At 34.6% G+C, this 17,820-nt stretch overlaps 1 protein-coding gene and 1 long non-coding RNA gene across 2 annotated transcripts; both read right to left on the bottom strand.

Annotated features, from left to right (window-relative positions):
- Positions 1-851: 851 nt before the first annotated feature.
- LOC114322733 (uncharacterized) lies at positions 852-8,184 on the bottom strand. Its single transcript, XR_003650857.2, has 4 exons — positions 7,942-8,184; positions 5,762-5,929; positions 2,668-2,741; positions 852-1,721 (listed from the first exon to the last, which is right to left on the bottom strand). It is a non-coding gene; the product is annotated as an uncharacterized LOC114322733 (long non-coding RNA).
- Positions 8,185-12,448: 4,264 nt separating this feature from the next.
- On the bottom strand, positions 12,449-13,536 carry LOC145822212 (uncharacterized). The gene is made up of 2 exons (XM_082918819.1): positions 13,266-13,536; positions 12,449-12,900 (listed from the first exon to the last, which is right to left on the bottom strand). Exons 1-2 carry the CDS (start codon positions 13,534-13,536, stop codon positions 12,449-12,451), a joined length of 723 nt encoding a protein of 240 aa, XP_082774945.1.
- Positions 13,537-17,820: the final 4,284 nt, after the last annotated feature.

Genomic DNA, 17,820 nt, shown 5'->3' with positions numbered 1-17,820 from the left:
TGAAGTTTCGTTGACATTCGATGCCGTTTAGCCATTTTAGAGTGTCAACTGGTTCGAAAAAGAATTTTTAAAGGATAAGTTTTCACAAATAGAAATTAGACTCTAGATTCAAAATTGAGAATCGGTTTCGAGCCCCGTCTTTTCCTACAAGTCATTTGTGCCTAATTAGTCATTTGTGTCAACTTTCGTTGACATCCAGAGTCGTTTGAGCATCTAGAGTTGTTTGAGTATTTTAGTGTATCAACCAGTTCTCATTATTTTTCTGTGATTGGTAATGCTAGACAAACTTATAAGATTAATATCACAATGTGTAAATATTAATTATTAAGATTGGTTAAACAAACTAGTGCCATATTATACAATAAAATCATTATATTTAAATACGAATCCATTATTGAAAATATTTTTGCAATCCAATGTCTGCTAACAACAATTAAATTACATACAGATAAGAAACACTTTAAAATATTAAATTTCCAAATCGGGTTTGTATAATCTATTTTTGAATTACATTTTAAGTTCTATTCTAATTAAAGTATTGGGGTTTCTATTACACACTTGTTCAGACCATTTACATATTATTCTAGAAATGTGTTTGCCAAAGAAATACTGATTTATCAAACCTATTAAAAGAAGAATGATGAAGAGAGGGAATGAAGAAATGGGTAGTTTTCCATGCCTTGTTGAGTTTGAGAGTCGAAAGGTTTGAGACTGAATTGATGGATAAATTGAGCCGAGGAACTAACTAGAAAGGCAGCAACTAACAATCTATGAAAATGATTTGCTTCCAATTAAATCTCATTTACTAGCCACTACACAGCATTCAACTACACCTACATTTCAGACCAGAATTTTAATAAGAACAAGAATATTTAAAAAAAATTATAAAAATAGAAATATAATATATACACATGTATTATACATTACCTAGAATACTAACTCCTGTAACAAAATTGAAGGGAAAAAAGAAAAAAAAACCAGAGTAAGGGTTGGTAGAGAGAGTTTGTAGAGTCTGCGAAAGTAAGAGAGATTGTGAGGGTATGCTAATTGAAGTTACATTTAACCTAAGCAACAACAAATAATCTGTGTTTAAAGCTAAACTACAAGGTTGGGAGGTCAAAACAAGACCTGTTTCAAAGCCATACTTTTCAATATCCTTATATCAATATTCAATGCGATTGGGAGATTGGAGATCGGAGCAAAATAAGATCTTCAAATGGTTCAATGTCTTCACGACAATTTCTTTCCCGTTTGAGCTACCATTCTTTAGTAGCCATAGTAAAGCAGGAACAACATCGACACTCTCAATGCATGCACATATATTGTCACTGTGATTACAGAGATTACAGACTAGAATCCCTCAATGCTGCTGGAAAGGTTTCTTAAAGCTCCTATCAGCAAGTTATTAACAACTTTTCCAGCCTTTAGCCCCTTCTGTAGTTGCTCCCATAGTACTGGCACTACTCCTTCAGTTGAAAGCAGTAGCAGCCTGCATCTTTACCCTAAGTGATCCTGATTGAAGAGGAGACATGAGTACAGGAACTGCCTGAGAATGAGATCCAACAGCACTGAAAACATTTTCACGTGTATCAATATGCTCGAGCAACTGCTTCAAGGATTACTCTTGTTCCTGTACAGATGAAGAATTCTGCCCCAATTGCTCAATGCATTGGGCAACACTAGCCAGTGTTCCATCTGGATGTTCCATGTTACTACACTATCTGCACGTGATTTGGGAATGTGAGGTACTTGAGCAGTAAAAATCATCTATTTTTAACCATTGCAACACCATTAAAACTGATATGGGACAACAATGTACTATTAAAGGCCCCACATAAAGCCTACACAATGCAGATGTTGACTGATTTCTTTAGTATTTCCAGGAGCAAAGAAAAAAAGCGCTAATGACTCCATAGACAAAGAAAAGTGAAGGTTAACAGTTCAAGTTGAAGGCACAACAGGGAGCAGGAGGAGTTCAAAGAGAATGTGGGTCGACAGCCCTAAGTTACATGACATCATACCAAGGGGAAGCCCTAATAGAGCAGAAATAAAATAAATGTTAATTTTAAATAAACACAAGTTACTGGGGTAAGTTTTTTTAACGACATTAGTTGAATTTTAGTAAATACATTAATATATTTCCTTTTTTCTAGTAAGCAATTTATACAAGCATTCAGAAGAGAATTTTAAAAAGGTAAAATACTATAAATGAGGTGTCTTCTGAATAAGATATTTCAGTCTAGCAAAAACTATGAACTGGACATTGACACTGACAGGTATGTCCACAATCAGAGTTATATCAAAGTTATCCCTTTAGATCTTTCTCTTAATTTTTTTGTTTTGAAGGGCATAAATCGTTTGTGATACAGTGAAGCTGGATGCCCAATAGCAGTAACTGATTCATAAAGATAAAATTGACTCTTTGAAATTGTTCAGAGCATGATAATTTTTTTGATTAGAATGATGTATTGATGAGCCAATAGAAGCCTCAATCAGTGTTTGCCGATGTCTGCAGTGAGCAGGCTGTTTTCAACTAAAGAAATGCTTGCCAAAGAATATTAAAATGTGATTCTAACATAGAAAACTCACAAGAACAGGTCCCCAGAAATTGCAAATTGAAACACTATTTGACTCTTAATTGCAGGTGATGATAATAATTGAACTAACCTTCAACCCATTTTTATAAGTGAATGTGGAGTTGGCGGCTCTGAATCATGATGTTTAGCATCCCCATTTCTCTCCTGAAATAAAAAGAATGAGATAGTTGTGGTCACCACTAGATATAGAAGCAAAGAAAATGTTATTAACATAATTATTCACAAAAAAAGGATGCTGACCATTGCATCGAACTCTCCACAGACCCAGGTAAAACCCAACACAATCCCTACCAATCCAAAATACTTGACCAAACTTGCCACACAAAGGGGTACCAAAGCAAGATAAGGTTTAATGCCTCTGTTTTAGATTTACAAAATACACAAGATAGGTCAACATTACTCCTTAACACACCAATTTTATGCAGGAAATCCAATGTTTTCATCTTGCCTTTCCAAGCTAACCATGTTATAAACTTAGCAAAAGGTAATGAACTTGACATAGATAATGAGCAAGGGCAAGATTGTTCCCCCTCACTGCCTTCTGATTCCAAATATACTGATAGTTTTGCATCTCCTTGTGAAAAATTACATTCACCTGCGCAGACAACTTATAATGATGATGTTTTTATCAGCAAAATGAGAATCATCTATGATCAAGAGAGTTTGCATTTTCCATCTAATGATAACCATTACCAACTATAGGCTGAGGAGTTACGTGGCACTAATCTTTGTAAGCCCTCTCAAGTAGATGTAGAATGTATATATAATGAAAATGAAACTAAAGTTTCTACATGTGCATGGGAATCTAATTCAATGGAGGATGCTAATCAAGGAGAAGAGATGGAGGATAGCGTAACCTCTCCTTCCCATGACAACATAGTGAAAGAAACCCTTTCAGAGACATTGCTATATGAGTCTACTAAATCTGAATCTGTGTTCAAAGAATTAGAAGAGACAGTTTCAACAATTCATACAAAAAAGTTGTCTTCTTCTCCAAGGCCACACGGGAGCAGTGACGAAACTAAGAGTGAGAACATTTGCTATTCAAGAAACACCCCAACTGAGAGGACTCCTGAACTACCTGAATCACCGGCAACAGCAAGATAAGAAACAGTTTCACCCGAAAGGTCTCCTTGTATGTTCCAGTCTCCTAGAGATAAAAGACAATTTGGTTCAGGGCAAGATCTTAAAGATCAGTCATATTCTTCTAGATCACAGAGAGTGAAACATTCTGATTCACCTAAGAATTCTCGTATGGGGAAAGAAATTTGTTCCAATGACCATTCACCACATTCTAATAGGCAGGATTTAGGTTCTCCATTAGAGTCTCATTAAAGGTCTCATCTTGTGGACGGTGGTTCATTGAAATGTGTATCTACGTCATCAAGAATCGTTACTCACCCAAAAATGACAGGAGAAGGGACAGGTTGGAGTCAACTTCGTCTGTCAGGCAAAGGGATTCTTCTTTTGGATACAAGAGAGATTACAGTAACAGATCTTGATCAAGGTCCCCACATACAAGAAATCTTCACAGAAGGTCCCTATATACAAGAAATCATTACAAAAGATCCCCAAGGTGATAATATTAAAAATTTGTTTTTTATTTTAGCTCTTGTTTGGTGTTTAAATTTGTTATTTATTAGAATTTTTATGTTCTTATCAATCTTTTCATTCCTTATACCCATGGGTACACAAGGAAAGTTAAGAATTTTTATGACAAAGTTCCAGCTAACTTTTAGAAATTTAATTCCAAATAATCTCTTATTCATTGAAGACATGGTGCTTGAGGGACTTTATACGATGCTTTTATCCTTGAAATCGATGTATACGCATATTGTTATTGAAATATTCTATTTCGTCTTAAACTTTCTCTTCCACTCTCTTTCTGATTTTGTTGATAAGGTATCCTTTGTTCTTTTTCTAATTGTGGGATAGAATTTCAAAATGTGCACGTTTTTGGTAAATGAAATATACATACTTTCATTCCTCTGCATTCAAGATGAGGGATTCTCCAAGGCACAAATCTTCCCCTTTACGCTATTAGTCTTACCGTAGGTCTCCTAAAAGGAGACCATGGTCCCCACCTCATAATAGGAGCACTGGAGTAGGGAAACCTGGGAGAAACCTATTCGTTGCAGGCTTTTAGTTTTTTGACTACAGAGAGAGATTTGGAAAAGAAGTTCTCTAGATATGGCCGTGTACGAGATGTTCGGATTGTCCGGGATAAGAGGTAACTTTGCCATGCACTTTTAACTTTCTCTTTACCTTACAATTGCAGGATCATTTAATAGACACTTTTACTGAGGTCTTATTCTTGTACTAGTCAACTTTATGCTTATATGAAACATGGAACTACAGAACTAGAGCAAAGGTGACCCCATTTCAGGTCAACATCACAATTCACAGCTCTTATACACATTACATACCTTGATGGCATGAATCACCCCTCCAATTATCCATCTAGAACAAGATCCTAAAACCATTCCCAATCCTAATTTCCACTTTCTCTACATAGAAACTGTGCAGCCTGGAATTAGACAAGGATGTCCCTCCAAACAGTAGAGACATTAGCAGAAGCAATAATTGATGGCAGCCATCTCCCTCATGATGATCCATAAAAGAATATTGAGGTGTTTTGAAGTGGTTTCTGGTTTAAGGATTAATTTCCATAAAAGTGTTGTTTATGGGATAGGTGTGAAAGAGGAGATGGTCTCAGAATTTGCTACTTTGCTTAACTGTCTTAGTCAGAAAATCATAAAGTGATCCTATCCTCAACCTTTACCTTTCTTTTATTTTATGCATACACAAAGATTCAATGTTTGTCTCACTTTCTCTAACTATCTATTATTCTCAGAGTCTAGTGGCTTGTCTTTCTATAGTTTTCTTTTCTTTTATTTATTTGACCAGATAACTTCTAAATCCAAAGTGGATGTAAGATTTTAGTGGCATATAAAAATATATATGTGTATATATATATATAAAAAAAAGGATTTGAGACAAAAATTCACACGCCTGTGGGCTGTAGGCCCATTCCCTATTTTTAATTTTCAAAAAGAGCTTTAATGGAATTTCTCAAACATACAACCTTGTGAGGCATTCCCAATGCAATTAATTATAACTTGAGCTACATATTATTAATAATGACAGTAATTGAGTTAACATACCGTCTAATGTCTCGATATGGAGCCCAGAACCCTTGGCAAGAATGGATCTGCAGTTTTCAAAATCGAATTCAAAATCATTGTTCTCCTCGATTTGTAGTATCGGTGTGCTTCCATTTAATTTGTTTTTGCATTCTAATCTTGCTTTGAGCGTAGTGGCTCCTCTTAGTGCTATAAAAAGTTAAAACAAGAAGTGAAATTAGCAAGTCACACAGGCTGAAAGAATAAAATGAGGTCTTTTAATTACAAATATCATAATTCCCCTAATTAAAACCCATTAGCATAAATTGCTTCATTTTCCCGTCTTTTCCATGAGCTGAATTTTTGCCCTACTGCTCTAGAAATCATTCTAATAAAAAGGGAGTTTTGGATCCTCCATGTTTAAAATATTAAATCCTTTGCAGTAAGGCTATGAAGTAAAATATTACTTTTTAAAAAAAGCCATTTCCATATACATCAAATACAATTAACTAACAAATAGATAAAAATATAAGATAAATTTTGACATACTTTTGGCCAAGAAAAAGAAACAGTACGAGAAAAAATAATGTAACCATAAGCATCGAAAATATCATTATTGCATCTGAAGCTAAACAGGACATCAAAGAATTATTTATTTTTTAATTTTTTTATTTTTTTGATAACTAACAGGACATCAAAGATTTCATCAAGTGGATAGTGGAAATCTTGTGACATGTTCCACTCACAAGAGAACCATGACAGCAAATAGTTCCCTTTGTATTGTTCCCATTGATTATTATCAAAACCTAACTAGTTTTAGATGAATCATGATTGCATTAAACAAATTCAAGCAAATACCCGACACTAGAACCTAAGTTTTTTTTCCCATTGTATTGTTCCCACTAATTATTATCAAAACCTAATCAGTTTTTAAACAAATTCAAGCAAATGCCCAACACTAGAGCCTAAGTTTTTTCTTTTTCCCTTTGTGTTGTTCCCACTGATTATTATGAAAACCTAATCAGTTTTTAAACAAATTCAGGCAAATGCCCAAAAAGAAATACGGACTAATCTCTGGTTCAACCATCAAATGAAAAATAAATATAGAGGCAGTTCTACTACTAGTTAGGCAGAATACCTCTTAGAGTTAACTATTGTAAGTAGACAATTCTACTACTACCCCTATCCAGTGAAAGAACTGAAAAAAAAAAAAAAAAAAAAAAAAGTGTTTTTCTCATTTCCATTTTTAAATGATTCAGTCAGTTCTCATTTATCTAATTTTATGTATCTGAAACCCAAAAAGTAATAATAATGCATTTTATCAGCTAACACAAAATAGCAATATACTCCAATTTGTGCCACATGTATTTTCCAAAGTCAGAAAATAAGGTAACATATACAATGAGTAACAATATCAGACCATGAATATGTCATCCTCTAGTGCCCCAAGCTAACCAGAGCACAAACCAAAAAGCAGCAAATAGAAGGATATATCCTAAGCATCATAAACAACAGATCACAGCAACAGAAGGCCAAATAATCTACGTGCAGGGAAACAAAGATGCATGTTGCCTATTTATTTTCTTTAACAAGTAAAATATAGACAGATGTTGCCTAAACAAAGATGCAGCAATTATTCCTTCCCTGTCAAATTCACACATGAAACATAACAGAATCAAAATGAGAGAGAACAAGAAATGATAACAAAGTTATCAGTTATATTACGATTCAGAATCATAAGATTTAATCAAGTAGAAAGAAGTAAAACTTGTATTAGGAACTAGTAGTTTCTAATATTCTCATCAAAATTTTGTATTGATATATCAAACCAAGTTCAAACAAATTGAAAGAATGAGGGATAGAAAAAAATTCACCCAACCCTGGATTAACTAGGCTACAAAGTTAATTAGGATCATTAATTTGTGTGGGCGTGCAAGTGAGGGAGAACTTTGAAATTAAAAACACAAGTTTATTATTCTACAGGATTTCAATATGTAATACAAATTTCGAATGCAAAGAGAAAACCCTTACCTTCAAGCTCTAGGTTTTATAAATTTCAAATTCATAATACAAATATCGAATGCAAAATTCTTAAATTCAAACTGAGAGAAAGAGAGAGAGAGTCATTACTTTCAAACTCTAGGGTTTCGAAGGAAGTAAAAGAGAGATGAAAACAGATGTGCACACTGCGAATAAAAATACAAATTTTGGATCTGCAATACCTTGAGAGGTACCGGTTGAACGTTGAAGGCTCCTAAAGCTGTGAGAGGGGTGATATCCATGTACTGACCGAGATCGAGAGAGAGTGGGCGGCGATGTCCTCTTGGTGAAGGTGGATCAACAAACTGATGTCGGTGGAAGAGAGAGAGAGAAAGAGAGAGTGAACTCGAAGATGGAAGATGTAAAGCGAGAGAGAGAGAGAGAGAGAGAGAGAGGGGGGGGGGAACGAAAATATCAGAAGCGCCAACGTTTGAGAAATTTGGGAATTTTTTATTTTTGTTTTTTTTTTTCTGGCTATTAGCGACGGCACAATGATGCCATCGCAAAAAAAAATATATATATATATATATTTACGTCGGAGGAAATAATTATCGCAAAAAATGAGCTTTTGCGACGGCTATAGATTTGCGGTCGCAAAACCTATTGAACATATGCTTTGTTCTTTTTGAGACAGAATTAACCGTCGCAATAAGTGACCATTGGCGACGGAATATTAACCATCGCAAAAAAAGTAGCTTTTTGCGATAGCAACATATGTCGTCGCAAAAAATCTCGTGTCATATACCCCTTTTCCAGTAGTGTCACCTTGATTATTTATTATGGATAAAGACTGGTAGCTCGAAAATCGTGGCTCGAAATCGGCTCGAATTGCAAAACGACGTCGTTTTGCAATTCAATTTTTTTTTTCTTTTTCTTTCTTCCTTTTCTTCTTCTTCTTCTTCGTTGAAACCAGAAGAAGAACAGAGAGGAAGAGGAGAGAGGGAGCCTCCGCCGCCTCCACCCGCCGTCCTCGTCGCGAGGAGCTCGTCGCCTCCGCCGCCTTCGCCCGTCGCAGAAGCTCCGATCGTCGCAGCCCCGCCGCAGCTCGTCGCAGCCCCGCGCAGCCCCGACTCCTCCTCCAGCCATTTTTATGGCCCCCTCCTCCTCCTCCTCCTCCTCCTCCCTCCTCCTTCTCCTGCTGAAAACAAAAATCGAGCCACTCTCGAGCCACAAGATTCAAGCTACGAATCACTGCCGATTTATTATGCATTCTTAATCATGGTTCAGTGGCTAATCATAGGTTGGGATTGTTACAACCTCACACCCACGTGAGATATTTAGTTATTTATTTGGTAGAAAATTTAAGATTTATAGCATTTTACGTAAGTAATTATTATGTTTTTTGGGAGTATCATATTAATTATGCACTACTTGGCATAAGGTTGCGGAATTAAAATAGTCATAAAAAATAAAATAAATTAAAAAAATAATAAGACAAAATGTTATATTTAAATCATAATTATTTTATTTTTTCTCTCACAAAAATTTAAAAAATCAAAAAATTCATTCCAAACAGAACTTTTTAACCTCAAATAATTAAAAAATCAACTCACATCCCAAACTAATCTTATTTATCTATTTGTTAAATACAAAAAAAAATTTATATATTTACATGGTTTGAAAAAATAATAATAAAATGCACAAAACACAAAATATAATTAATTGAACACTTGACCACTTTGAACGCAGTTGGTTCGATAAAATGGATTGAAATTGAATGTCTATCCTAATTTTATATTTATTTTCTCTTATGAATAAATAGTTAAAAAGTCTAACTTAAGGAAGGGTATAAGGTATTAGATTTAGTAGATATTCTTTTTTGTTAGTGAGAGGCCCACTATTTGTGAAATAGTTTAGTGAAAAGTCATTTTCTTTGTTTTAAAAGATACTAGCATATCACTCGTGCTATGTACGGATTATGTTTACAATTATCTATATATGTGAATTGTGATTTTTAGATATTTTCTTTTCTTTTCTTTTCTTTTCTTTTCTTTTTTAAATGCCTTCTTTTTTCCCTTTTTTATATTATATTAAAGTTTAATATTTTGATAATAATCATATGTGTTGGACTTTTCAATTAATTAAATGTATTTTTTTTATTATATTATATTAAAGTTTAATATTTTGATAATAATCATATGTGTTGGACTTTTCAAGAATTTTTTTTTATGCTTGTTCTTAATGCATTAAAGTGTTATTATGAGGGATAATAATCATATGTGTTAGGACTTTTTAAGGAATTCATCTGTGTTGAATTTCAAAGAATTTTTTTTATACTTGTTCTTAATGCATTAAAGCGTTATTATGAGGGTAAGACTTGGGAGTTGGGAGAAATTAATAAATGCTAAGTTTTTTTTTTAAATAAAAAAATCTAGAAATTTAGATTGGGAGATTGGAACTCCCACAAGGCTTGGGGTTAAAAACCATTTTTTGCTTAATATATAGTATAGATTTTGTTTTTAATTTTTCCTTTTAATTTATCAGTTGACTTTTTTTGATCTATTGAATTTCGTTAACTAATTGTTCAAATTTTTTTCCTATCTTTTCATAAAAGTTTCCTATTTGTTAAATTGTTTTCTCTATCTATTCAATTTTTTTACCCTATTTATTCAAAAAAAATTCTATCTGTTCAAAAATTTTCCCTTAAATATCTGTCTAAATTTTATTATCGGTTCACTTTTTTCACTTATTTGTTTGTATCTGTTGAAATATCAAAGACAAAACAAATTCTTTCTCTATTCAAATATGTGTTCAAATTTTATTATTTTGTTGAAATTTATCCGTTCAAAAATTCTACATGTTCAAATTATCTGTTGAAATTCTATAATCTTTTTCTAAATTGATTTTGTAAACAATAAAATTTCACATTACATTCATAATTTTTAAAAAAAAAAATTTTATCACAGAAATGCCCGAAGGCTATAAAGAAACATCCGCCAAAAGCAATGCCGAAAGAGCAGTAAGAGGGTTGGAAATCCAGTTAGAAGGAAGAGCACCATGAAGATGAGCTCTTGCAACCTAGTGAGCTACTCTATTGGTCTCCCTAGGTATCCCAACAAAGGAAACATGGAAGGTAGAAGACACAACCTGAATAACATGCAGAAGTGCAGAAACATTCGAGGGAGGAACAAGCTCAGAAACACAAATGGCGATCAATTCTTGGTTGTCACTTTCCACTTGAAGATTTGAAAGACCCAGAGTTCGAAGAAACATATAAGCTAGTCAAATAGCATGAGCTTCTCCTTGTTTAGCTGAGGAAGAGTAGGCAATGGAGGCCACACCATCATAAGATTTTTGTGGCTATCTCTCAGAATCACAGCCAATGCTGCTTTGCCATTAGAAGAAGAGCAGCTAGCATTACAGGTAACCTTCATAAAGCTAATGAAGGAGGGACCTATCGAGAGTGAGGGTGACCTGGAATAGAATTTTGCTGTGAGGGTGGTCTTGGGTGGTGCTGGGCTTGTTCAAATTCCTACCAATAAGCACAGGTATGTTGAGCAACTCGATGAGAATCCACAGAACAATGATTAAAAACCCAGTCATTTCTACTTTTCCAGATATAGTAACCAACTGTGGCCACCCTACTCACCATCTCTCTTTTGTCAAGGACCTGAGAGCAGGTTTGCATCAGCGACACAGTCCACTGGAGAGCTGAAGCTATCGGATCATGCCCAATTCAGAGCTCCAAATTACATCCAAACCACACGGCTCTCACCCAGTCGCAGTGGAAGAGAATGTGCTCAATGGATTCAGCACTTTCTTGACGATCTGGACAGTTAAGAAAGGGAGCACACTTCCACTGAAACAAATTTTCTTTTTGTTGCTAGTCTGTTGTAACATACTCGCCACCAGAAATTACGAATTTTTAGAAGAACCTTTAAAGACCAAATGAGCTTTCATAAGCTTTTAGGAGGCTGGACAGAGGAAGATGCTAAAGAGGAACTCGTTTTCGAAAGCTCTTGTCTGGCCACCTAATAACCACTTTTGACTTCATAAGTTCCTTTATTAGTATAGTTCCATATCAATGTATCCTCTTGACCCTCAGAGGAGATAGAAATGACTGAGATATTACTCACATCCTCTTGATTGACAATCCCTAGAAGTTTGTCTCTGTCCCACAAAACGTGGGTCGAATTGATTACATCTCCAACCCAATGAACTTGATAGCTATCTGATTTCAAACTAACCAGTTTAAAATTTGTAGAAGAAGGAATCCATTGGTCCTCTCAAAATTTGATGGACTAATCATTACCAACTTGCCACCGAAGGCCTTTACGAATGAGATCTCTCTCTTGAATAATGCTCGACCAGGCCCAAGATGCCCCGCCTCCCCCTTCCGACTGATAGAAAATCTGAAGATGGAAAATAAATTCCCTTCAGAAGTTGAACACAAAAGGAATTGGGATATTTTAACAATCGCCAAGCCTGTTTTGCTAGAAAGGCAAGGTTAAAAGCTTTAAAGTCTCTGAAGCCCATTCCCCCGTGAGACTTAGTTAGAGAGAGTTTGGCCTAGCTTGCCCAGTGGATTCCTTTATTCTCCAGGTCTCCATCCCATCAAAAGTTGCAGGTGTAGGAATTAAGTTGATCGCTGAATTTTTTGGGGAGAACAAAACAGGACATTGCATAGGAGGGAATGGCTTGGACCACCGCTTTCACAAGGGTTTCTCTACTGGTTTGATATAATAATCTCTATTTCAATCCTTGCATTTTCTGAGCAGCTCTTTCAATAAGAAAATTATAAGCCTCAGATTTTGATTTACCCCAACTAGAAGGTAGCCCAAGATATTTAGAAGTTTGTTGGGTAGGGGAAATACCCAAACAACCACAAGTATCAAGACGGGTCTGAGCTACAGTATTAGAAGAGAAAGCAATCCCAGATTTGTCAAAATTAATGAGTTGTCTCGAAGCTAAGCAATATGACTCCAGGGTCTGTTTCAAAGTTAGGCATTCCTTCTCATTAACCTTAGCAAAAAGTAATGCATCATCAGCGACAAAGAGGTGTGTCAATGGAGGACTATTATGCTTGATCTTAAGTCCCATGATCCGCCTTTCATGAAGGCTCTTGGTCAGAGAAGTAGAAAGGGCATCAGCTACTAGAACAAAAAGATATGGAGAAAGAGAGGATCGCCCTGCCTCAAACCCTGAGTTGGGAAAAAGGAAGCACGTTTCCTCCCATTAGCAAATACTGATAAGGAAACTGTCGTAACAACTGCCATAATCCATTGAATCCATAAACCATCAAACCCCATCCTCACCAAGAGGGCAGATAAAAAATCTCATTGAACTCGGTCATATGCCTTATTAAAATCAAGCTCCACTGCTATTGCACAGGATACCCCTCTCCGCATAAGTTTCAAATGATGAAAAACTTCATGAGCTACAATAATATTATCTTGGATCATACGGTCGGGAACAAGAGTCGATTGTTAGGGAGAAACCACCTGCTAAAAAATAGGTTTAAGCCTATTTGCCAAGATCTTAGTAATGATTTTTAGATTGAAATTGCACAGATTGATGGGACGATATTGAGAGAGCTTGACCGGATTTGGAATCTTGGGTATAAGAACCAAGTTAGTTTGGTTCCATTCTCGAAGAAGATGCCCGTTCTCAAAGAAGCTCTGAACTGCCATAGTCACTTCCTTCCCAATCACATCCCAATACTGGTGGTAAAATATCCCAGAAAAGCCATCAGGGCCGGGGGCTTTCAAAGGACACAGTTGGAATGCTGCATTTTTTATCTCAGAGTCAGACACAGGTCTAGTGAGATTGTGATTCATTTCGGTTGTAATCGAATGTCGAACCCCTTACAAAGCAACATCCATAGTCCTTTCCATTTTTGCTCTTCAGATCCAATTTTATCTGTATATAATCAGATATAATCTCTGTAAAAACACCACAATGGCGCTCAGAAATTATATAAAAACTAGAATAAAAAAAAAGAAGAAAAAGACAAACAACAAAATAATAAGAGTACATCCAGTGACTTGCACTCAAAAATTAATATACATACCAAACCCAAAGCACAATCACATCTAACAAATTACTAATAAATAAACTAAAGCCTACCAACACCAAAAAGTGAAAACAAATCACAAAATACCTAAAGCCCTACTAATTTAATCCATCAATGGTAAAACCATTTATAGAACCACTAAACATAAAATAAATTATAAATAAATAAATTTGAAAACATAGACCAAAAGAACATAAAAAAGGTTAATTAAACTCAAAAGAATGTAGAAGATCCGACTGAAAAAGCAAGCGTTTTTTTTGTAATTGTTACTTTAATGAATCTATATTTTTTAAGCTGGTATATGTTGTTGTTCCTTCTGTTGGAAAATTTGAATTTAAATTTACTCCAATGATTATGTCTCTTAAGATAGAAGAGAGTGTGTCCTTTTGAAGGGTCACAATCATTCTGAAAAGTCACGGGAGAATCTATAAATTCCATCTCCCTCACTTCAATTTGGATAGAGAATTGCCATTTCTTCTTCACTTTGCATTTATTCTTCATGTATCCTGAAATACTGAAAAATTCATTTGCTCTTCCCGTTTTCTCTCTCTTTTGCATTGTTCTTCATACTAGTTTTTTTAAGGAAAAAATCCAGAGAGTATAGAATGCAGGTTTTGTTCTCTGTACAAATTGTTTAGAGTGCTACTACAAAATAATTTGTGAAGATCATTATATCCTGAGAGATAGACGCCATTTATCCATAAGCACCGAAGCGGGGCGAATCTGTCTTAAGGACAGAGTGTCACACACTCGACTTGATCTTTTAAATATTTATTTGGTTTGGTCAAATAAATTCTGTAGGTAATTTATTTTTATTTGTTTGATTTGTTTCAAGTTATTTATTTTACACAGAAGATTGTTCCAACAATCTTAAGACAGGTTCGAATCATTCTATTGTTTGTTTCCTTTTCTTCTTACAGAAATTATTTTCTGTGGGTTTATAAAATAATATTCTGGTTGGAAAAACAAATAGTAGTAATATACTGTTTATTTTCTTTGATAACTAGTAATAATATACTGGTAGTCATTAACAATTCAGAATATTTATTTGTGAAGTCGGTCAGAAATTATTTTTGGTTTTCAAAAATAATTTCTGAGTTTTCATTAATTAAAATTCTGTTTTCAGTATTTTAATTTTTGAAGTGTTACACAAATATTTTTCTGTGTGGAATTAATTTGTTTAAATAAATTTTTTATTTTCAAATTAATTGAAAATAAAAGTTACAATTCTTGTTTCTTTTTATTTTTTACAGAATTAAATTCTGTGTTTGTGGTTTAATTCTCTGTGTAGTATAAAATTCTAATTATAATTTTGTTCTATAATTTAGGATTGATGGCTACAAAAACTAATGTTCAAACAAGTATTGGTGTGATAACTGATAACTCCGTAATGAAATATTATATGAGTTAAAATATTTCATAGGTGAAAGACGCTTTGGTAATTATCGACATAGTCACCAATACTGGATAAGACAAATAAGATGTAAATGTAACTATACAGTGATATTTATATTTCATGTTGAGATTGAAATTAAAGGTTGCAGTAAACAAAAAGAAATAATGCATGGCTAAAGAAATGTTATTTGACAAAGTGTTGTGGCTACAATCGCCATTTTTCCTTTGTGCTGCAAAAGAAAGTTATGAAATCTAATTGTATTTTAGACAAATTAGTATTATGATATCTTGTTCAAGCACGCCAATTAATGATATATTCTGATTTACCTCAGAATTGTGGGGGTGTATTAATATTTTTGTGTAATTATACATCAGCAAGAGAAATTAAGTTTCTTTAGAATGCTTCAAATATAGGGGTGCTTGGAGGATTTTACCAAAGCAACGGTTCTGATAAAAGGTCCACAAAGAATCTCAATTCTTTCTATAGGACAAAGTTAAAATAGAAGCAAAAATGGTTTCATTAACTCCTAAAGAACAACTCTATGTGTATTATTTAAATTTGAAAATAGGAGGGACATAGAGTAATGGTAAGCCTCAATATAATCAAAGACTTAACACCGTAGGACACTTGCTTTCAGTTGTGAATATTGTCGAAGGATAATATATATGGATTTGCTAACTACTCAATGATATCTAACTGAGAATGTCAAACGAAAAATAACGGCCGCTAAACAAAAAGTTTGACCAGAGAGCAAATGAAGGAAAAGTTCATCAAGAGGAATGTGATTAAAGCCTATTACATCAGAGTCATCATAATGGTAACCCTACTTAGATGACTGGAGATCCCAAGAACTAAGTTTAAAGGGACAACTAAGTTATGTGTGGCTCGCCAAAAATCAATAAAAGAGTCTATCTCTTATCCATTCTTATGATGAGAGTGATATCTGCAACATGTGTTGTATGTAGGGGACATAGGGTAAGCTATACTTTTAATGATCACTTATATCTTGAAAATCTTAGAGGGGTATCTTTCAAGAGGAGTATTTAAGAGACTCGAAATAAGGATCACCTATATGAGTGTGAATGGGCCGCTTCTATGGAAATTGATAAGGCTAAATATTCTGAAGCACTCATGAAACACCAGGAGATGCCTAAGGCCAAAACAGGCACAACCATGAGAACTAAGCTGTGCTTGGAGATATTCTGTGTAAATTCTATTGTCTTGGCTTACACAAATGGCTGAACAGTTCAAGGCATCACGTCCACTAATTAGCTAGTAAGTCCGATAGGCTTTCACTAGGGAAGGTTCAAAGCCAAAAGCTACCCATCCCGATGCAAGGTATTTCCTTAATGTACTATCTCTTTGTCTACATCTTGTTGCATGTCCTTTCCGTAAATTTCATTCATGTGAGGGATTGTTGGAAAATTTGAATTTAAATTTACTCCAATAGTTGTGTCTCTTGAGATAGAAGAGTGTGTCTTTTTGAAGAGTCACAACCTTTCTGAAGAGTCATGGAAGAATCTATAAATTTCATCTCCCTTACTTCAATTTGGATAGAGAATTGTCATTTCTTCTTTACTTTGCATTTATTCTTAATATATCTTGAAATCCAGAAAAATTCATTTGCTCTTCCTATTTTTGCTCTCTTTTGCATTATTCTTCATACTAGTTTTTTTTTGGGAAAAATTTAGAGAGTATAGAACACAGGTTTTGTTCGCCGTACAAATTGTTTGGAGTGCTACTATAATTTGTGAAGATCATTGTATCCTAGGAGATAGATGCCATTTATCCGTAAGTACCGAAACGGGGTGAATCTGTCTTAAAAACAGAGTGTCACACACTCGACTTAATCTTTTAAGTATTTATAAGGTTTGATAAAATAAATTCTGTAAGTAATTTATTTTTATTTGTTTGATTTGTTTCAAGTTATTTATTTTACACAGAAAATTGTTCCAACACCTGCTGGACAAGGCTTATCGGAGAAGCCCTTTGTCAAGACTAGATCTGGGCCAAGATGAGGACTAGTCAGAGATCGAAAATGGCGGAGGTAGTTCTTGAAGTTGACGGTGACGGAGTGGTAGATTGGGCTGTCGACGGTGAGACCGCGTGACGCGAAAGATGGAGTTGTTGGCCAGCGACAGCAGTAGAGGAGAACAATGAACGAGGGCCAACGACGGATTTTAGACAAGCCAGACAAACCCTAGCTCTAAGAGGGATAAAGAGAGAAATTAAAGAGAGAGAAAGAGAGTGAGTGATTGAGAGAGTGAAATTGATGAATATGGGTATTTTGGTCATTTTCTGGAAACTTGAATCTAATGTTTTAGAGTGTAGATTTTAGGCAAGGAAAGATTAAGGTAACGTTTGGTAGAGTTTTGGAATTATGATTTGATAATAGAGTTGTATTTTGAGTTTGTGAGTTTTGAAATTACAATTGGAGTGTGGAAAATTTGTTTGGTTATGAGTTTTAAAAATAGTTTTGAATTGAGTTTGGAATTTTTAATGTGACATATGATATTTGATTCAAAAATTTACAATTTATAACCAAACACACAACTCAAAATTCTATTCAAAGCTCATAGACGTTCGGGAGGATGACCGGGTACACGTGTTTTCAAAAGTGGGTGTGGAATCCTGTTTCCAGAGCTCAAACCA

This window comes from Camellia sinensis, chromosome 3, assembly GCF_055761805.1.
Source record: "Camellia sinensis isolate YWXY chromosome 3, ASM5576180v1, whole genome shotgun sequence".
NCBI lineage: Eukaryota > Viridiplantae > Streptophyta > Magnoliopsida > Ericales > Theaceae > Camellia > Camellia sinensis.
The sequence above is the reverse complement of the archived record's forward strand: the minus strand, read 5'-3'. Positions and strand labels throughout refer to the sequence as shown.